The 18,628-nt window shown below is 35.8% G+C and overlaps 2 protein-coding genes across 7 annotated transcripts in view; one reads left to right on the top strand and one right to left on the bottom strand.

Annotated features, from left to right (window-relative positions):
- LOC132707890 (basic helix-loop-helix ARNT-like protein 1) overlaps window positions 1-14,975 on the top strand; it is a 36,872-nt gene extending 21,897 nt beyond the window's left edge. For 4 of the 5 annotated variants that reach the window (XM_060679900.1, XM_060679897.1, XM_060679899.1 and 1 more), the window contains 6 exons: window positions 523-983; window positions 7,301-7,532; window positions 9,990-10,246; window positions 10,447-10,644; window positions 10,702-10,905; window positions 13,329-14,975. In XM_060679900.1, coding sequence (XP_060535883.1) covers window positions 523-983; window positions 7,301-7,532; window positions 9,990-10,246; window positions 10,447-10,644; window positions 10,702-10,905; window positions 13,329-13,370 — 1,394 coding nt within the window. In that variant the 3' untranslated portion in view covers window positions 13,371-14,975. The remainder of the gene's footprint in view (window positions 1-522; window positions 984-7,300; window positions 7,533-9,989; window positions 10,247-10,446; window positions 10,645-10,701; window positions 10,906-13,328) is intronic. The other variant, XM_060679898.1, reaches the window with a different exon arrangement.
- On the bottom strand, window positions 5,179-18,049 carry LOC132707891 (uncharacterized). 2 transcript variants are annotated; one of them, XR_009619785.1, is made up of 2 exons: window positions 17,772-18,049; window positions 5,179-6,053 (listed from the first exon to the last, which is right to left on the bottom strand). XR_009619785.1 is itself a non-coding variant. In XM_060679902.1 (2 exons), exons 1-2 carry the CDS (start codon window positions 6,728-6,730, stop codon window positions 5,312-5,314), a joined length of 831 nt encoding a protein of 276 aa, XP_060535885.1. In that variant the 5' UTR covers window positions 6,731-7,292; the 3' UTR covers window positions 5,179-5,311. The 2 variants fall into 2 exon arrangements, 1 of the variants encoding a protein (XP_060535885.1); XM_060679902.1 differs by lacking the exon at window positions 17,772-18,049 and adding an exon at window positions 6,642-7,292.
- Window positions 18,050-18,628: the final 579 nt, after the last annotated feature.

Consider the following 18,628-nt stretch of genomic DNA (forward strand, 5'->3'; position numbering starts at 1 on the left):
TGGACGTATTCCTGTTGTTTTGCGAAAATGTACCCAAAAACGAACGGTCGTAGAAAAAGTATAGTATGCAACGCGTTCGGTAAACTTTTTAAGTCACGAGCGTCAAATAAACTCGTAACTCAAATATAGAAAACATAGTCATTTACTTCACGTTATATTTTCATTATTGTTCGTCTAATTGTCGTCGTTATCGGTTTTATTATCGTTTGTTGTTAATATTATGTTCTTTAGAATATGCGGTATTAGTAAAAGACGAACTACGTGAAGCTTTTCTTACTCTGAGTAACTCATTTTCCTCCGCCCATCGTCCGCTAGAAATATGATTTTTATAACGTGTTTCTGCCAGAGTGGGGGTTGTTTTTTTTTTCTCCTTCGAGTTTACGGGTGTCATCCATAGTTTGAGTAATAAATTAATATAAATTTAAATAATTAAAGAGTTCTTTATAAAGGTTCAGTGGAGTAGCTATTAAATGCGCACATTGTCATTATAAATGGGCTTTAAATACGTGTCGTATGGTCCAGCTCTCGCGCAGGGCAGGGGCGTGGCCCAGATGGAACTGCCCAAGTATGTCGACCAGTTCGTGCTCGATCAGCTAGTGTGCGACCAATTGGGCGGCTTCCTGCTCATCCTCTGTCCGAACGGCAAGATCATCTTCGTGTCGCACACGGTGGAAAGTTTGCTAGGTCACCTGCAGACCGACCTCATGGGCCAGTCGTTGTTCGGATTGGCCGCCCCCGAGGATCACGAGAAACTGAGGACCCACCTTCAGAGCGAGGGCGAGGTCGATACCGATTGGCGAAAATATTTCGCGGTCAGCCTGCGGAGGGCGGGGCCGCGCTCCGAAACGCCCGTCTACGAATCGGTGCGTATGATGGGCGTGCACCGCCACCTCGGAGGCTCCGCCCACGCCCCCGACAGCCCGTCGACGTCGTCATCGTCGTCGAGCGTCGCGTCGCCGCAAGCGACGCCCGTTAACACGGACGTGAGTGACCATTGTTATTTTTGAATGTGTTTATTTGTTTACTTATTTATTCGCTATTAGCGACGATACGCTTAAAATTAAACCAAAGCAAAAGTGCGAGGTGTTGGTTAGTGAAAGTCATCGGCATTGGCTTCTGCAGATACTGAGTTTTTCTTACTCTTCATCGTTTCAAAATTATTCTTGCTTGAGTGATATATGTCTAGAATGTTGGAAGATATACAATTTAGAATTTGTTTTTTTCTGTGTATTTTTCCGCCTTTTTTCATCACAGATGCCAACGACAGGACCAACTGTTGATTACCATATAAAATAAGGAAGTTGTATTCATTTATGAGAAAACGGAGATCTATAGAAGAAATCTGAGTACGTCACTGCACTGCCAATGATGTTTTTGTCCGAATATGAATTTTAAAGCGATTTCTTTATACGCGAGTTAAATGTATCTACAGGGTGGAAAGAAAAGTAGTCGGGGTTTTCTTAGGTGAATGTCCGTCTTCCTTTAATAAGCTTCGTTTCCTTAAGAGAGGCTTTCCCTATGAGTGATGGCGCTTGCGATTGCTGGCCTAGCCACCCGGGGGAGTTTTGCGACGAAATCACAAAAAATAATGAACGTAACTTCCAATTGACTCATTGAATTTTGATCTTTTATTGCAATTAATGAATAATAATGAATTACTTGCAGTTCTTAATTGTTCCTATATCATTAATTGTTTTTCAATAGGTTTGTTCAAATATTTGCTGGTGAATTATAATTAATTATATATATATATATATATATATATATATATATATATATATATATATATATATATATATATATATATATATATATATATATATATATATATATATATATATATATATATATATATATATTCTCACGTATTGATTCACGGATGGAAAAATGTGATGACACTATATTCCGGGATATCATCCGTTCGCTCGTTGAACTCCGACTGGAATCCTGCATCCGACTGGAATCCTGCAAATCTTGCATCCGACTGGAATCCTGCAGACGTTTCGCCAAAATCTCACTTGGCATCTTCAATGCTCGCGCTCCGAAAACACTTCGAACACTGGGAGGTTATCGGCGGTGCGTGCGGTATTTATACTCTGCGCCGGAGATGGTAACGGTGCTGCTTGTGCGTGGGGGGAGGTGGCTTCGCCCCCTGAATTGTCGCGTTGTTAATTTCGCCCGATCGTAGTTGCGATGCAGCCAACGGGGACATCGCAACTACGATCGGGCGAAATTAACAACGCGACAATTCAGGGGGCGGAGCCACCTCCCCCCACGCACAAGCAGCACCGTTACCATCTCCGGCGCAGAGTATAAATACCGCACGCACCGCCGATAACCTCCCAGTGTTCGAAGTGTTTTCGGAGCGCGAGCATTGAAGATGCCAAGTGAGATTTTGGCGAAACGTCTGCAGGATTCCAGTCGGATGCAAGATTTGCAGGATTCCAGTCGGATGCAGGATTCCAGTCGGAGTTCAACGAGCGAACGGATGATATCCCGGAATATAGTGTCATCATATATATATATATATATATATATATATATATATATATATATATATATATATATATATATATATATATATATATATATATATATATATATATATATATATATATATATATATATATATATATATATATATATATATATATATATATATATATATATATATATATATATATATATATATATATTTTAGTTAATTGGGGTATCGGTCCTGATGAGGGCTCAAATAAAAGGCTTTTGTGCTACACCAAGCTTTCGAAAATGTTTATTTTCTTCTTCAGGGGCTACAATATGAAAGCGGCTCTTAGTTATTTAATACTAAAGTCTTCTAGTTAAAGTACTTACTGCTACAGTGCCATTATAGGCCAACACCAAACTCATCCGGATAACAGAAAGAATCAAATACGACCGTTAATTATTATAACCGAGGGCAGCCATCTAGACGAAATTGTTGTTACATTTTATTTAAACGAATTTTACTTCAAACGCAAAACGCAAATGATGGAAAGGTTTTATTAATATGACTACCGCCAGCCGTCCAGTTTTTTTCCCTTCTTTTTTTCTTTTTGTTACCTCCTTTTTGTTTACAAGGCACCTAATGTATAGAGGCTTGGGACTATTTTTCTAAATTATAATTACATTGTGACGACACTATTATCAGCAAACGCAATTCGATTGACGGTTGGTTGTAAAGTTAAGACATTAGAGTAGATCACACTGAGGCCATCAATGTCAGATCTTTTATTGACCGATTTCGGTTCCAAGAAGATCTCCACCATTTCCAAAATTGCTCTTTTGTTGTAGTTGCTTTCTTTATGGAGAATTTTTGTTTCAACAAAGTTAACATCGTGATCCATTTGGTTAGAGTGTGTTGCTAATGAACAGGTGTTCTTATTGAGTCTGCAATCACTCTTGTGTGACGTAATTCTATCCTTAAGTACTCGCGATGTCTGTCCTATGTATACCTGATCACACTGATTACAGGGGATGCTATAAATTACTTCTGAATTCTTTTGTACCTCATCCTTATCTTTTAGTTTGCTAAAGACACTCCCCAATGTTTTTGTTTGTTTATATGCTATCTTAATATTTGTTTGTGCTCTCAGAATTTTTGTGAGTGTGGTCGTTAATTCTTTAATGTATGGCAATGAAAAATAAAAACATCTCAGATCGTCCATTTCTGGGCTATCTGAGTGGACGACCGTGTTCCGCGGGTTTGGAGCTCTTAGTGGGGTCGTGCTATATAACAATTTTTTAGTTAACCAAGTAGGTTAACTAAAAAATTGTTATATAGCACGACCCCACTAAGAGCTCCAAACCCGCGGAACACGGTCGTCCACTCAGATAGCCCAGAAATGGACGATCTGAGATGTTTTTATTTTTCATTGCCATACATTAAAGAATTAACGACCACACTCACAAAAATTCTGAGAGCACAAACAAATATTAAGATAGCATATAAACAAACAAAAACATTGGGGAGTGTCTTTAGCAAACTAAAAGATAAGGATGAGGTACAAAAGAATTCAGAAGTAATTTATAGCATCCCCTGTAATCAGTGTGATCAGGTATACATAGGACAGACATCGCGAGTACTTAAGGATAGAATTACGTCACACAAGAGTGATTGCAGACTCAATAAGAACACCTGTTCATTAGCAACACACTCTAACCAAATGGATCACGATGTTAACTTTGTTGAAACAAAAATTCTCCATAAAGAAAGCAACTACAACAAAAGAGCAATTTTGGAAATGGTGGAGATCTTCTTGGAACCGAAATCGGTCAATAAAAGATCTGACATTGATGGCCTCAGTGTGATCTACTCTAATGTCTTAACTTTACAACCAACCGTCAATCGAATTGCGTTTGCTGATAATAGTGTCGTCACAATGTAATTATAATTTAGAAAAATAGTCCCAAGCCTCTATACATTAGGTGCCTTGTAAACAAAAAGGAGGTAACAAAAAGAAAAAAAGAAGGGAAAAAAACTGGACGGCTGGCGGTAGTCATATTAATAAAACCTTTCCATCATTTGCGTTTTGCGTTTGAAGTAAAATTCGTTTAAATAAAATGTAACAACAATTTCGTCTAGATGGCTGCCCTCGGTTATAATAATTAACGGTCGTATTTGATTCTTTCTGTTATCCGGATGAGTTTGGTGTTGGCCTATAATGGCACTGTAGCAGTAAGTACTTTAACTAGAAGACTTTAGTATTAAATAACTAAGAGCCGCTTTCATATTGTATTGAAGAAGAAAATAAACATTTTCGAAAGCTTGGTGTAGCACAAAAGCCTTTTATTTGAGCCCTCATCAGGACCGATACCCCAATTAACTAAAATTTGTTGTTCAACTAGCCGGTCACGACTACTGTTTTGTGTATATATATATATATATATATATATATATATATATATATATATATATATATATATATATATATATATATATATATATATATATATATATATATATATATATATATATATATATATATATATATATATATATATATATATATATATATATATATATATATATATATATATATATATATATATATATATATATATATATATATATATATATATATATATATATATATATATATATATATTCTCACGTATTGATTCACGGATGGAAAAATTTGATGACACTATATTCCGGGATATCATCCGTTCGCTCGTTGAACTCCGACTGGAATCCTGCAGACGTTTCGCCAAAATCTCACTTGGCATCTTCAATGCTCGCGCTCCGAAAACACTTCGAACACTGGGAGGTTATCGGCGGTGCGTGCGGTATTTATACTCTGCGCTGGAGATGGTAACGGTGCTGCTTGTGCGTGGGGGGAGCTGGCTCCGCCCCCTGAATTGTCGCGTTGTTAATTTCGCCCGATCGTAGTTGCGATGTCCCCGTTGGCTGCTGCGCATCGCTCTGCTGTTTGATTATCGTTCTCCACGTGTTGGATAAATGCAGAGCGTCGTCTCTCGTATTGAGGTGTCCGGACTTTTCTATTTCGATGGCCTCTCGTATAATCCTAGTCCTAAAATCAGGAATATTAGCTATTTGTTTGCAAGTGCCGAAATCAATTTTATCGCCCGTCTGATGTTGGTGCTGAAACAAAGCAGATGTTGGTTGTTTGTTTCTTATGGCTAAACGATGTTCCTCGAGCCTGGCTGAAATCCTTCTGTTGGTCTGTCCCACATACGTCAAGCTGCACGATCCGCATGCTACACTGTATGCTCCTTGGTTTTCCAGAGTAATTTTTTGTTTTGGGTTTCTTAGTATTGCTCCGATGGTATGGTCAGGTTTGTATGCCGTTGATATGTCGTGTTTCCGTAATATTCGGCCGATTTTGTCAGTGACCCCCTTGATGTATGGCAGGACAGCGATCGATCTTCGTTGGGTCTCGTCCTGCACTCTCTGCTGCGGCTGTTGTTGTTTACTGATTGCCTTGCTGATGGTGCGCCTTTGGTATCCGTTTTGTCGAAGAGAGGTACTAATTTTCTTCAGTTCTTTATCTCTGTTCCTCTCGTTTGTGAGCCTGAAGGACCGAGCAATTAATGTATTTGCACCGCCTGTCTCTGTGATGATATATATATATATATATATATATATATATATATATATATATATATATATATATATATATATATATATATATATATATATATATATATATATATATATATATATATATATATATATATATATATATATATATATATATATATATATATATATATGTATATATATATAATATAATGGAAATAATCAAATCCGAAGACAAATTTTCCATTAACATGCTAGATGCAGTCAAGTTTATTAGTAAAGCTTGGAAAGAGGTGACAGCAGAAACAATTCAACACTCCTATCGTCATGCAGGACTAATTACCGAGACAGAATGCGAACAGGACTTGGAAGATGATCAGCCACTAAGCGAGTGAACAAAACAGTTTCAATCAACAACTACGTTTATAAGTGAGAAGTTGCAAGATTTTATATTGATAGATCAGGATTTGCCTACAACAGCAGACTTGACAGAGGAAGCCATATTACAACAAGCAAGAGGTGAGGAAGAGCACCAAGAGGAAGAAGAAGGTGAAGAAGTTGATCTGGGAACACCACCAACCATTCAACAAGCCGTATATTCATGGGGAAGATGCGCCTCTCAAAGACATGGTGAAAATTCAAGCCAGAGTACGAGATGCGTATTGGCATACTAAAAAAATTCAAACGAAAATGTTCCTAAGTAAATATTAAAATATGTATATAAAAATAATTAAATATTGCAGAACACATATGCGTATCGTTATTTTTCAAGTGCCTATAACTGTTTATAACGAAAAAAAAGCAGTCCCTTCAATTTCTCTATGTATGTATTTTTGGAGATTTGTATGAAATGTTCGACGCACTGATATTTTCACGGAACTCTTGTGTTGAATTTATGTACGTCTGAGTTTTTCAATTTTGAGTTCTTATTTTTGAACGGTATACATATTCTTTTTTTTTTCGCCGTTTTTAAATATTTCCGGGGTATTTGTTGGAACCTGCCCCGAAAGACGTGAGAGTTTTTATTTTTCGATTTTTGTTTTAACTAATTAGTAAGAGTTAAAAAAAAATCGAATTCTCGGAACCGAAGTGGATGGTCCAGCGATAAGCGAAAGACTCGATTTTTTATCTGCGTTATCGGCCGTTATTCGTGGCGATAAGCGCTTACTCGGGGTCCCAAAAAAAAACCAAGAGAGAAAATAGCGCCTCCTCTCAACTGTTGTCTTTTTGTTCTCGCAGATTTTGGTGTTTTTCGTGAAGATATGCCGGCCCGAGCCGCTGGTCGATCGACTTGTGGTCGCGTCGAAAGACGAATACGTCACGCGGCATCTGATCGACGGCCGGATCATCAATTGCGATCAGCGAATCTCGCTGATCGCCGGCTACATGATCGAGGAGGTCCACGGCAGATCCGCGTTCCTCTACATGCACCGCGACGACGTCCGGTGGGTGATGATCGCGCTCAGACAAAGTGAGTGAAGGATTTAAGTAACTTAATTACTTAGCTCGATTTTAATTTGAAAAATTATCTATGATTTTAATAATCCGCTACAATTAATTATTTTTTAATTACTACATAATATTATACACTAATTTTGATTGAAATCAATGAATGATAACTATTAATTGATTGCTTTCTTATTTATGGTTAATTCTTGACCAATCTTTTTTATTAGTTCATCATTAATTACACCAAATTAACTAGTTATTACTTCTAATTACGTTTAATTACTACATATTTTTATTAATTACTAATTGGGATTAATGATTCCCTAATAGGACTTAATTATTCACTAATTAGACTTACTTGTTTACTAATTACGATTAATAACGGGTCAATTATGCCTAATTATTCCCTAGATATACTTCATTAATAGCTAATTGCAGCTAATTATTTTTCTAATTATTCTGAATTATATACTAGTTTGCCTCGATTAATTTTTTATTACGTTTTTATTAGTAATTCTAATTGTTCATTCATTAAATTAAATTAATTAATTCAACTTGAGCAACTGTCCTAGTCTGCACTATTTTTGTACATATTATTTGTAAATTCAAATTTGATTTTTATTTTATTATGTATTTTATACAAAATTTATTATTTAATAATCAAGTGATAATTAAAACAATTATGGGTCATTTTTATAACTAAATTCAATGTTTAATAATTAATTAAATTTTTAATAGAGACATGTTTAATTGATTTCTACGTGATTGGTAATTCCAATTGACTCATTGAATTTTCATCTTTGATTGCAATTAATTGATTTAATATATTAATAATTTTTGTAAATAATTAAAAACTTGCAGTTCTTAATTAAGTATTTTTCAATAGGTTTGATTAAATATTTGCTAGTGAGTCTTAATTAGTTACTAATTATCCTTAAATATATACCGATTTGATTTACATAATTTAATTTTAATTATATACTAATTAGGCTCAACGAATTGCCTGTAGGACAAGATTAATTTCTAAGTATGATTAAATTATTTATGTTTAATGCAGTTTAATTAGCCCTAATTAATTGCATAAAAAATTAGTTGTTGGATTAATTCGTTACCTACTGATTGATTATAATTTAATCGTTACTAGAAATGCTTAATTTTTCGAAGAAATTTCCAAGAGTATTTACAAATTTTCTGGATTTTCCTCCTCCATCTGTCGTTTCAGTTTCAATTAAGCTCTGAAGAAGCCGAATAGAGAGATCAGTTATAATTTAAATTTAATGATTAATTAAACAGTGATAATCTTTCAAATAAATTAATCAATTATAACATTATTTTTTTGTAATTTCTTAGTGGTTAAAAATAGCTAGCTGGTAGTTAACGTCGTCTTCCTCCACACAAAACTTAATTTGTACTGAATTTTTAATTACCAATAATAATTAAACCCAGTGAAATTAAAGTTATTTACTCATTATAATTAATTGATTAATAATAAAGCGCAGTTGAATTTTAATTAAGCTTAATTAATTGCTGATTAGGCTTAAGTATCACTAATAAGGTATTTGCTAACTATGCGTAACTAATTGGGATAATTTATTGACCACTGATTGATTACAATTCAATAATTACTAATAATGCTGAAATATTTCATTGCTACATTAGTAATATAAATTTAAATAATTATTTTTTATTATTCTTATAACTCTTTTTAATAATAAATTAATTAAAATTGAAAAAACTGTCTTAATTTACATTCGATTCCATTACTTTGTTTCATTAACAATTAAATAAACAGTGAGAGTCTTCAAAGGGTTTAATCAATTAGTAGTTAACGCTAACGTTCCTTCACATAAAACTTAATTTGTACGGATTTTTTAATTACCAATTAAGGTTATTTACTAATTTCATTAATTAATTGCTAATAAAGCGCAGTTAAATTTTAATTAATATTAATTAATAGCTAGTCATGAATAATTAAATTTTAATTTTCGCTAATTAATTGCGAATTGGACTTAAGTATCACTAATAAGGTTTTGCTAAGTATGCGTTACTAATTTGGATAATTAATAATTACATTAATTACTAATAATGCTGAATTATTTGATTGCTACATTAATAATATAAATTTAAGTAACTATTTTTTAGTATGCTCATGACTCTTTATAATAATAAATTAATTAAAACTGAAAAAACCGTCTTAATTTACATCCGATTCCATTAATTTTTTTATTAATTATCAATTAAACAGTGATAATCTTCAAAGGATTTAATCAATTATTGTAACATTGTTATTTGTAAATTCTTAGTGGTTAAAAGTGGTCTTCCTTCACGAAAAATTATAAATTATTAATGCTTTTTTTTTCTCCTAATGATTAATTAGGAGAACACTCTTGCTCAGTTATTAGTTAAATATTTTGTGGAGGATGGCGGTTTTTTACGCAACATCTCAGCCGAATCAAAAATCGAAAAAAAAACTCGACAGTGTACGACCGGGGCGAGAGCAAGGGCAACTCGTGCTACCGCCTCAAATCCCGTAACGGTCAGTTTATCTATCTGCGTACGTTCGGTTTCCTGGAGATCGACGACCGGGGCATCGTCGAGAGCTTCGTCTGCGTCAACAGCCTGGTGGACGAGGGCGAGGGGCTGCGCCAGATCCAGGAGATGAAGCAGCGGTATTCGGCTCTGGTGAGCCAGGCGGCCTCCGACGTCGACGGCGAAAACGGCCACGCGACCATCGAGGCGAGTCCGTTTGTTTGTTTTTTTTTTTAATTCAAATTGTAAAATTGCTTAAAGTAAAAGTTACTCTTTATTGAAATTGAAAATTACTCTTAAATTTTCCAAATTTCGTTGAAAATTTCCAATTACTATTAAATTTGAAATCCTTAAAGGTAGAAACTGTCGTTAAATATGTTTTTTTTTAAAACCTGGTTCGTTCGTAGGAATGGACACCGCCGACGAAGAGACCCGCCCCCGAGCCGATCGACGACTTCGTCGAGGACCCGCGCAAGATCGAGGAGGCGATCAGCCAATTGATGCGCGATCTGCCGTCGCCCGGTTCGGAAGAGGAGGCGGAATCGCCGCCCCGCACCCCCGAAGCTGCGGTCGTTCCTCCGACGAAACCGGAACCGGTCGCGAAGGTAAGTGGCCGCAAGGAACGCGTGAGCTCCCCAGGACAACACCGTTTCGCGTTGCAGACGCTCCCCAAGCCCCACCACCCGCACCTGAGGCTAAAGACGGGCGGGAAGAGGGCGCCGTCGTCGCCCGAAGCGTCCCGCGCCCGCTGCAAAAGGTCGAGGATGGACAGCACGGATTCCGAGTGCTCGCAGCTGTCGCCGCCTCCGCCGCCGCAAAGGAGCGCCGCCCCCGTCAAGGCGTACCCGATTAATAATTCGAGTTCGGTAAGTCCAGTTTTAAAATAAGGAAATTACTAAGAAAAATTTGAAATTACTAGTTAAAATTTAAAATTACTCATTCAATTCAATTCGAAATTATTTATTGGGAGTCGAAGTTTTAAATTTCACATTTCTCATGAAAAATCTAGAGTATCCATTAAATTACTCAATAAACTTCTAGAATCCTCGATAAAATTCAAAACCACTTATTAAAATCGGAAATTACTCACTGCTATTTGAAATTAGTCTTTAAAATATGAAAATACGCGGTAAAATGGGAATTCGAAATCTCTTTAAACAATTAGAAATTACTCATTAAAATTCAATTCAAAATGACTCATTAAAATTCGGAATGACTCAATGAATTTCGAAATTACTTATTAAAATTCGAAATTACTTATTAAAATCTGAAATTAGCCTTTAAAATCTGAAATTATTCGTTCAAAATTTTTAATCCGAGATTTCTTATTAACATTCGAAATTATTACTCATTAAATTTCGAAATTAATTTTAAAATTACTCAATAAAGTTCGCGACTGCTCATTACAATTCGAAAGTACTTATTAAAATCCAAAATTACCCTTTAAAATTGGAAGTCGACATTTCTTGTTTACAATATTATTCATTAAAATTCGATATCGCTTACTAAAATTCGAAATTCCTCAATAAAATCCGAAATTACTTATTCGAGATTGCTCATTAAAATCCAAAATCTATTAAAATTCGAAATTTCGAAAATAATTTTTAAATTACTCAATAAAGTTGGCGACTGCTCATTACAATTCGAAAGTACTTATTAAAATCCAAAATTACTCTTTAAAATTGGGATTCGACATTTCTTGTTTACAATATTATTCATTAAAATTCGATATCGCTTACTAAAATTCGAAATTCCTCAATAAAATCCGAAATTACTTATTCGAGATTGCTCATTAAAATCCAAAATCTATTAAAATTCGAAATTTCGAAAATAATTTTTAAATTACTCAATAAAGTTGGCGACTGCTCATTACAATTCGAAAGTACTTATTAAAATCCAAAATTACTCTTTAAAATTGGGATTCGACATTTCTTGTTTACAATATTATTCATTAAAATTCCATATCGCTTACTAAAATTCGAAATTTCTCAATAAAATCCGAAATTACTTATTCGAGATTGCTCATTAAAATCCAAAATCTCCTATTAAAATTCGAAATTTCGAAAATAATTTTTAAATTACTCAATAAAGTTGGCGACTGCTCATTACAATTCGAAAGTACTTATTAAAATCCAAAATTACTCTTTAAAATTGGGATTCGACATTTCTTGTTTACAATATTATTCATTAAAATTCCATATCGCTTACTAAAATTCGAAATTTCTCAATAAAATCCGAAATTACTTATTCGAGATTGCTCATTAAAATCCAAAATCTCCTATTAAAATTCGAAATTTCGAAAATAATTTTTAAATTACTCAATAAAGTTGGCGACTGCTCATTACAATTCGAAAGTACTTATTAAAATCCAAAATTACTCTTTAAAATTGGGATTCGACATTTCTTGTTTACAATATTATTCATTAAAATTCGATATCGCTTACTAAAATTCGAAATTTCTCAATAAAATCCGAAATTACTTATTCGAGATTGCTCATTAAAATCCAAAATCTCCTATTAAAATTCGAAATTTCGAAAATAATTTTTAAATTACTCAATAAAGTTGGCGACTGCTCATTACAATTCGAAAGTACTTATTAAAATCCAAAATTACTCTTTAAAATTGGAATTCGACATTTCTTGTTTACAATATTATTCATTAAATTTCGATGTCGCTTACTAAAATTCGAAATTTCTCAATAAAATCCGAAATTACTTATTCGAGATTGCTCATTAAAATCCAAAATCTATTAAAATTCGAAATTTAGAAAATAATTTTTAAATTACTCAATAAAGTTGGCGACTGCTCATTACAATTCGAAAGTACTTATTAAAATCCAAAATTACTCTTTAAAATTGGAATTCGACATTTCTTGTTTACAATATTATTCATTAAATTTCGATGTCGCTTACTAAAATTCGAAATTTCTCAATAAAATAAGAAATTACTTATTCGAGATTGCTCATTAAAATCCAAAATCTATTAAAATTCGAAATTTAGAAAATAATTTTTAAATTACTCAATAAAGTTGGCGACTGCTCATTAAAATCGAAATCACTTATTAAAATACGAAATTGGCTTTCTGTAGGTAGTAAATATTGCAAATTCCATACAGTTAGAAATTACTCTTTAAACTTTTGTTTGGGTTTCTAAAAATTCGTACGGCTTACAATGAGGCATTAATTAATAAATTTTTACACAATGCACTTCAATTCGAAAAGGCGCCGTATGAAATGTGAAGTGGCTCTTTAAGTTTCCGACCGTGACCAATAAATGTCGCATTTTCAGCAGCAGCCCGAGTTGGCGGACAGCAACCACCGCACGGTATGAGGCCGCAACGGGGGGCAGCTTGCAATGAGTAATAAAATAAAGACTGATCAAATAGGCCATACTTGCGGACACAGTCGGCACACGCGTTAGAGAGAAAGCCCGCGAACTGATTTTTCTACGGACTTTTTTTTGGTCACCCGTGTTTTGTATTACCGAACCGAAACCAAAAAAAAAAAAAAAAACGCGCTGCGGGAACGCGAGGAGGGGGTGCAAAGGTGCCGCTCCTTCCTGGGGCGACGACGACGGGCGGACATTTTGTGACTCCCGTCGTTTATTGTTATCTTATATATTATATATATATTAATTATTATATTAATATACATTAACCGATAGGAATTTTCTGTGATTTTTGATAAGAGCTATGTGTAGCTAGATGTACCGTAACCATATACATTATATATACATGTGAAGGGTGGCAAACCCGAGAGCTCGTCCTACCCTTTCCCCCCCCCCCCCCCCCCCCGCGCCTATATCCCGCGGCCTCCTCCTTACCTACAGCAGGATAATGATGATTGCCCGCGCGTGTGACTCTCAAAATTATTCATTAATTATCTTGCGGCGCGAAAGAGTTCGAAGTGCAGTTAATCGCGGCTCTTGAAACGTACTAAAATGACTCTCAAAAGGTGGCTCGCTGATGCATTGAAAGAGATTTCGAATTGGAGCGTGACTCTTAAAAGACCGACAGAACAGTTCTCGGAAACTTTAAACGCGCGATACTCCTAAAACTCGCTCAATTAAGTGATTCTTTAAATTATGACCCAGGCGTGACTCTTAAAATGATTCTTGGAGGAGTTTTGCGTGAAACAAACGGTGAGATCGTCAAAGTTTGGAAAAATGGGAAGTTGTGTACGCACGTGATTCTTAGAAGGCGCTCGACTAAGTGGTTCTTAACACGTGACTGACGGTTCTCGAATTTTACGATTACGACTCGGGCGTGACTTTTAAAATGATTCTTTGGGACCTTTGCGGGAAGTAAACGGTGAGTTCGTTAAAATTTGGATAAATGGGAAACTGTAAACGCGCGTGACTCTTGAAAGACTATTATTAAGTGAATCTTAAAACGTGACTCATTAACGGTTGTCGGATGCAAGACGCTTCGAATTGGGTCCGACGATTCCTAGCGTGATTCTCAAATAACCTACTCGTTAGCCGCTCATGTGCCGCATGACTCTTAAAATGACTCTTAAGGAGGTCTAACGTCATCCGAGAGGCTCGACTCCTGACTCTTAAGCGGTTTAGGGATTAAGAACGTTGATTAAGATCGATCGCCAGCCAAAACCGCCGCCCCGCCTCCTTCCGCCCCCCCCACGGGCGGGAATCGATAAACACGACGCTCGGCCTCCTGTCGGGGTCACGCGACGACCGGGTCAGGGTAACATTTTACGTCGCCCGTTGGTGATGGTGGCGGGTTGGAGGGGGGGGGGGCGCGGTCGACCCCGCCAATCGCGCAAAACGAAAAACCAAACAAAACCGTTGCCGCCGCGCAGACCAATTTTTTTTGTCGTCTCGAAGTGCGCCCCCTCCCTCGACCGCCGCCCCCGGCGGGGAAAAAAATTGCCGGCGCGCAATGCGTCTACGTAAATTAGATATAATTTATATATATATATATATATATATATATATATATATATATATATATATATATATATATATATATATATAGGTTATCGACTGAGGTGTTATATGTATATAAGTGAAGAGCGGGGGTAACTGTTTTTTCCGTTTTTGTATAATAATTTACCCCACGAAAGTGTATCCATAAGTACAAGTTTTTTTTTTGTTAAATAAACCGTTTTTTCTGTAGGCGGTGGTGGAGTTTTTCTCTAATCCCCCCCCCCCCCGATTCCGGTGCGTAGGAAAAAACGTTATTTTCTTATACATTTATGAGACATCCTGCATAGACGAAAGTGTAATTTTAGGTCGCGTGCATAGGGACACCTTACCATTACCAAAGACATTTCTAAACTTTTAAAGCAGTACGAAACGGCGAAAAACACCATTCATGATAAAATAATAAAAATATAGGGCAAATGTCGAGCGTCACGGACGAGAAAAAATATATATTACGTTTGCGTTGCCTGTCGGCGCCACCGCGAATCGCTCGCGCGCCATCTGGCGAGGGGAATCGCGGCCGCGCATCTTTTACGCTGCGCCCGCTAGATGGCGCGCCGCATACCGAAATCGACACCGCCGGATTGAAGGGTGGCCATTTCGTGACCCGACACGCGGACGCCATTACCGGGCATTGGCCAGAGTCGCTATCGAATGAGAGGCGACAGTGAACTTCCTCAACTTCGGATTGACGAAGAAAGTGAGTAAACTAATAAACGAATCGACGGGTGGCTCGATGAGACCTCTGGCGGCAAAAATGTTAACTAACTTCGGAGGCAGGATTGTTTTCATATTAGTTCCAGGCATCAAATGAAATAACAATTATTTTAATAACAGTTTACGATATAAAAGTTTTATCCTTTAAATCTACCGAAATACGCTTTTTGGCAATATATTTGCAACTTACCGCCGAACCGCCTTGACAAATACATTATTATTCATTTCTAAGGGATTGCTTTTCTTCGTTGTTGTTGGTAAGGTCTGTTCATAGATATAAGAAAGTGACCAATTGCTTTTGAATGGGATTATCCATACAAAGAAACAAGATTATTACCTATAGTTTCGGAATTTAAATTCAAAAAAAAAATTGTGGTCCGTAATAGAAAATAATTTTATACATACCTGTGTTTAATATTCATTGGTTTGGTATACTACTTAGTTTAAATTTACTAGTAATCATTCTTATTTCGAGTGTAACAGCGTGTGTTGAATCGTGTGCGAATTATGCAAAATATGTGCGAGTCTAGTGTATCTCAGGAGATGCTCCCGCCCAAATATAGAAAACACTATTCTATTCTATTGAGACTAACAATGTTTATTTGACTATCATGGAACGTGGTGCCAGCAAGCCAGCATCTTTAGAAGAAACGCCCACATTGACAAAAATTCCAACGTCAACTGTATGGAAAATTGTCAATAATCCCATTTCAGTGAGGAAAAAACGAAGCGATGCTGACATTTTCTCGAGTGTAGATGAAAGTGGTCAAGATATAATACGTCTTATAATTTACCAGTTATACGAGGAACAATTAAATATGTTAATTAGAAAAAGATGAAACCGGTGTTAAATGTGGTGCAACTACCTTATGGAAGTGTATTCAACATGGGTTTTAGATTTAAAAAAATTGACAAAAGGCAAATTTTAATGGAATCTTTTAGAATTCGGATATGACGACTGGAATATATAGAAAAAATTAGGATTTTCAGAGATCAACAAAGGTCAATTATTTACTTGGATGAAACCTGATTCGACACTTATGATACCCCGGAACAGGGTTGGGTTGACTCAACTGATAAGTGTAAAAGAAACGTGCCATCAAAGAGAGGTAAAAGAATAACTATTTTGTATGCTGGCTCTAAAGATGGTTGCATTCCAAATGGGCTTTCTCTATCTGCGAAAAATATTAAAAATTCTTCTGTGGATTACCATGAAAACACCACCGCTGATTTATTTGAAAATTGGTTTAAAAACAAACTAGTTCCAAACATTCCTCCTAACAGCGCAATTGTAATGGACAATGCAAGTTATCACAGTAGACAGTTGACTAAAACCCCTTCCTCATGTGACACAAAAGCAACAATCCAAAACTGCATGTATAATAACGACATTTATTTTCACGAAGTTTATACTAAAAAGCAATTAATTGAGGTTCTACAAAGCTTGAACCTAAAAAAGGAATGCGTCTGCGATAATTATGGAAAAAATCTAGGGCATACAGTTTTAGGGCTTCCACCTTACCACTGTATATTTAATCAAATTGAGCATGTTTGGCACCAACTGAAATCTGTCATTCGTCGTAACAATGTTTTTCCCCGTGTCCTCTTTCCAAGGTCCTCTAACTTATAGAAACCGGAGTTTTTAACATCCCTCCACAAAGTTGGGCAAATTCTGTTAAACATATAGAAAAAGCAGAACAATCGTAATCGTAAATAATAATTAGAAGAGGCGATGACAGCGATAGTGATATTATGTGAATAATTTTAAGTAATTTAAGTAGGTAATAAAAATAATTTGTAATTTTGTTATAGATGTAAACATAAATACATACATAAGTATTTAAATATTGTTGTAAAGTACGGACCTGTTCGGCCATATTTCATTGTTATAGCTTGCCCGGGTCTTTCCTTAATTCGTATCAGTTAGTCACTTTCTTATATCTATGAACAGACTTTACTTGTGAAACAGTAACATCCTACAATCTCAATTGGCACTTGATTTCATTATCGTATGACCATCGTTCAGCCAGCCCGAATATTTATGTTTTGAGTAATTTTTGCAACTATATTTACCAGATGTTTGTTTGCTGTTTCCACACACTCCATTGACCTTAATGCTAATCACTTTTCGAGGCTTCGAGTGCCGCCTGGAAGATTGATAGATTAAAATTGCACACCTGAAAAACTGATCACAACTTTTTGAATGTGGAGGTGCAGCCCGTTTAAGTTTCGAGAGTAACGTATAGACGTCACGAAATGTGTCGCCAAGCATTTAAAACCGGGTCGGTCACCGTCGCCTCTCGGTAGATTGCAGCTCTGTGACGCGGACGCCGTTCCCGCGTGTCGGTCTAATGTTCCGACCACAGAGCTCGGATCTAACGAGAGGCGATGGTAAGCGTCACAACAGCAAGCGGTTTACCCAGTGAGGCTGATGAATAAAATTTACAATTAGAAATTATATAAAAAATAATCCTTGTTTAAAAAAAAAAACAAAATATATGTATGTATGTAAGGTTTTTACAGAAGGGTTATTGATTGTAATGAATATCTAGTCTCATTAAATGGTGCAATTCTCTGTCCAATTTGTTTTTGAAAGAATTAGTATTTGATACGGACACTGCGTCTTCCGACAGGGAATTCCAGATATACACCTCTCTGTTGCACAGGAACTTTTCTCTGTGCAGTTTGGCAGTCTTTTCTTTGGTTAATTTTTTGGAGTGACCTCGTAGATGGATATTCGGGTCATTTTGAAAGATGTTCAGTTCACATGAGTAATAGTTTTGTACCATCTTGTAAGTCGTAACGTAATCTTCTTTATTTTAAGGTCGTGAAATTCAGCTTTACAAATCTTTCCTCATAGAAATGATTAGATAAACTATTCTTCTTTGAACGCATTTCAATGTCTTTTTATTTACTTTTATTCTTGACAA

Source organism: Cylas formicarius, unplaced genomic scaffold (assembly GCF_029955315.1).
Source record: "Cylas formicarius isolate icCylForm1 unplaced genomic scaffold, icCylForm1.1 PGA_scaffold_9__14_contigs__length_23061073, whole genome shotgun sequence".
NCBI lineage: Eukaryota > Metazoa > Arthropoda > Insecta > Coleoptera > Brentidae > Cylas > Cylas formicarius.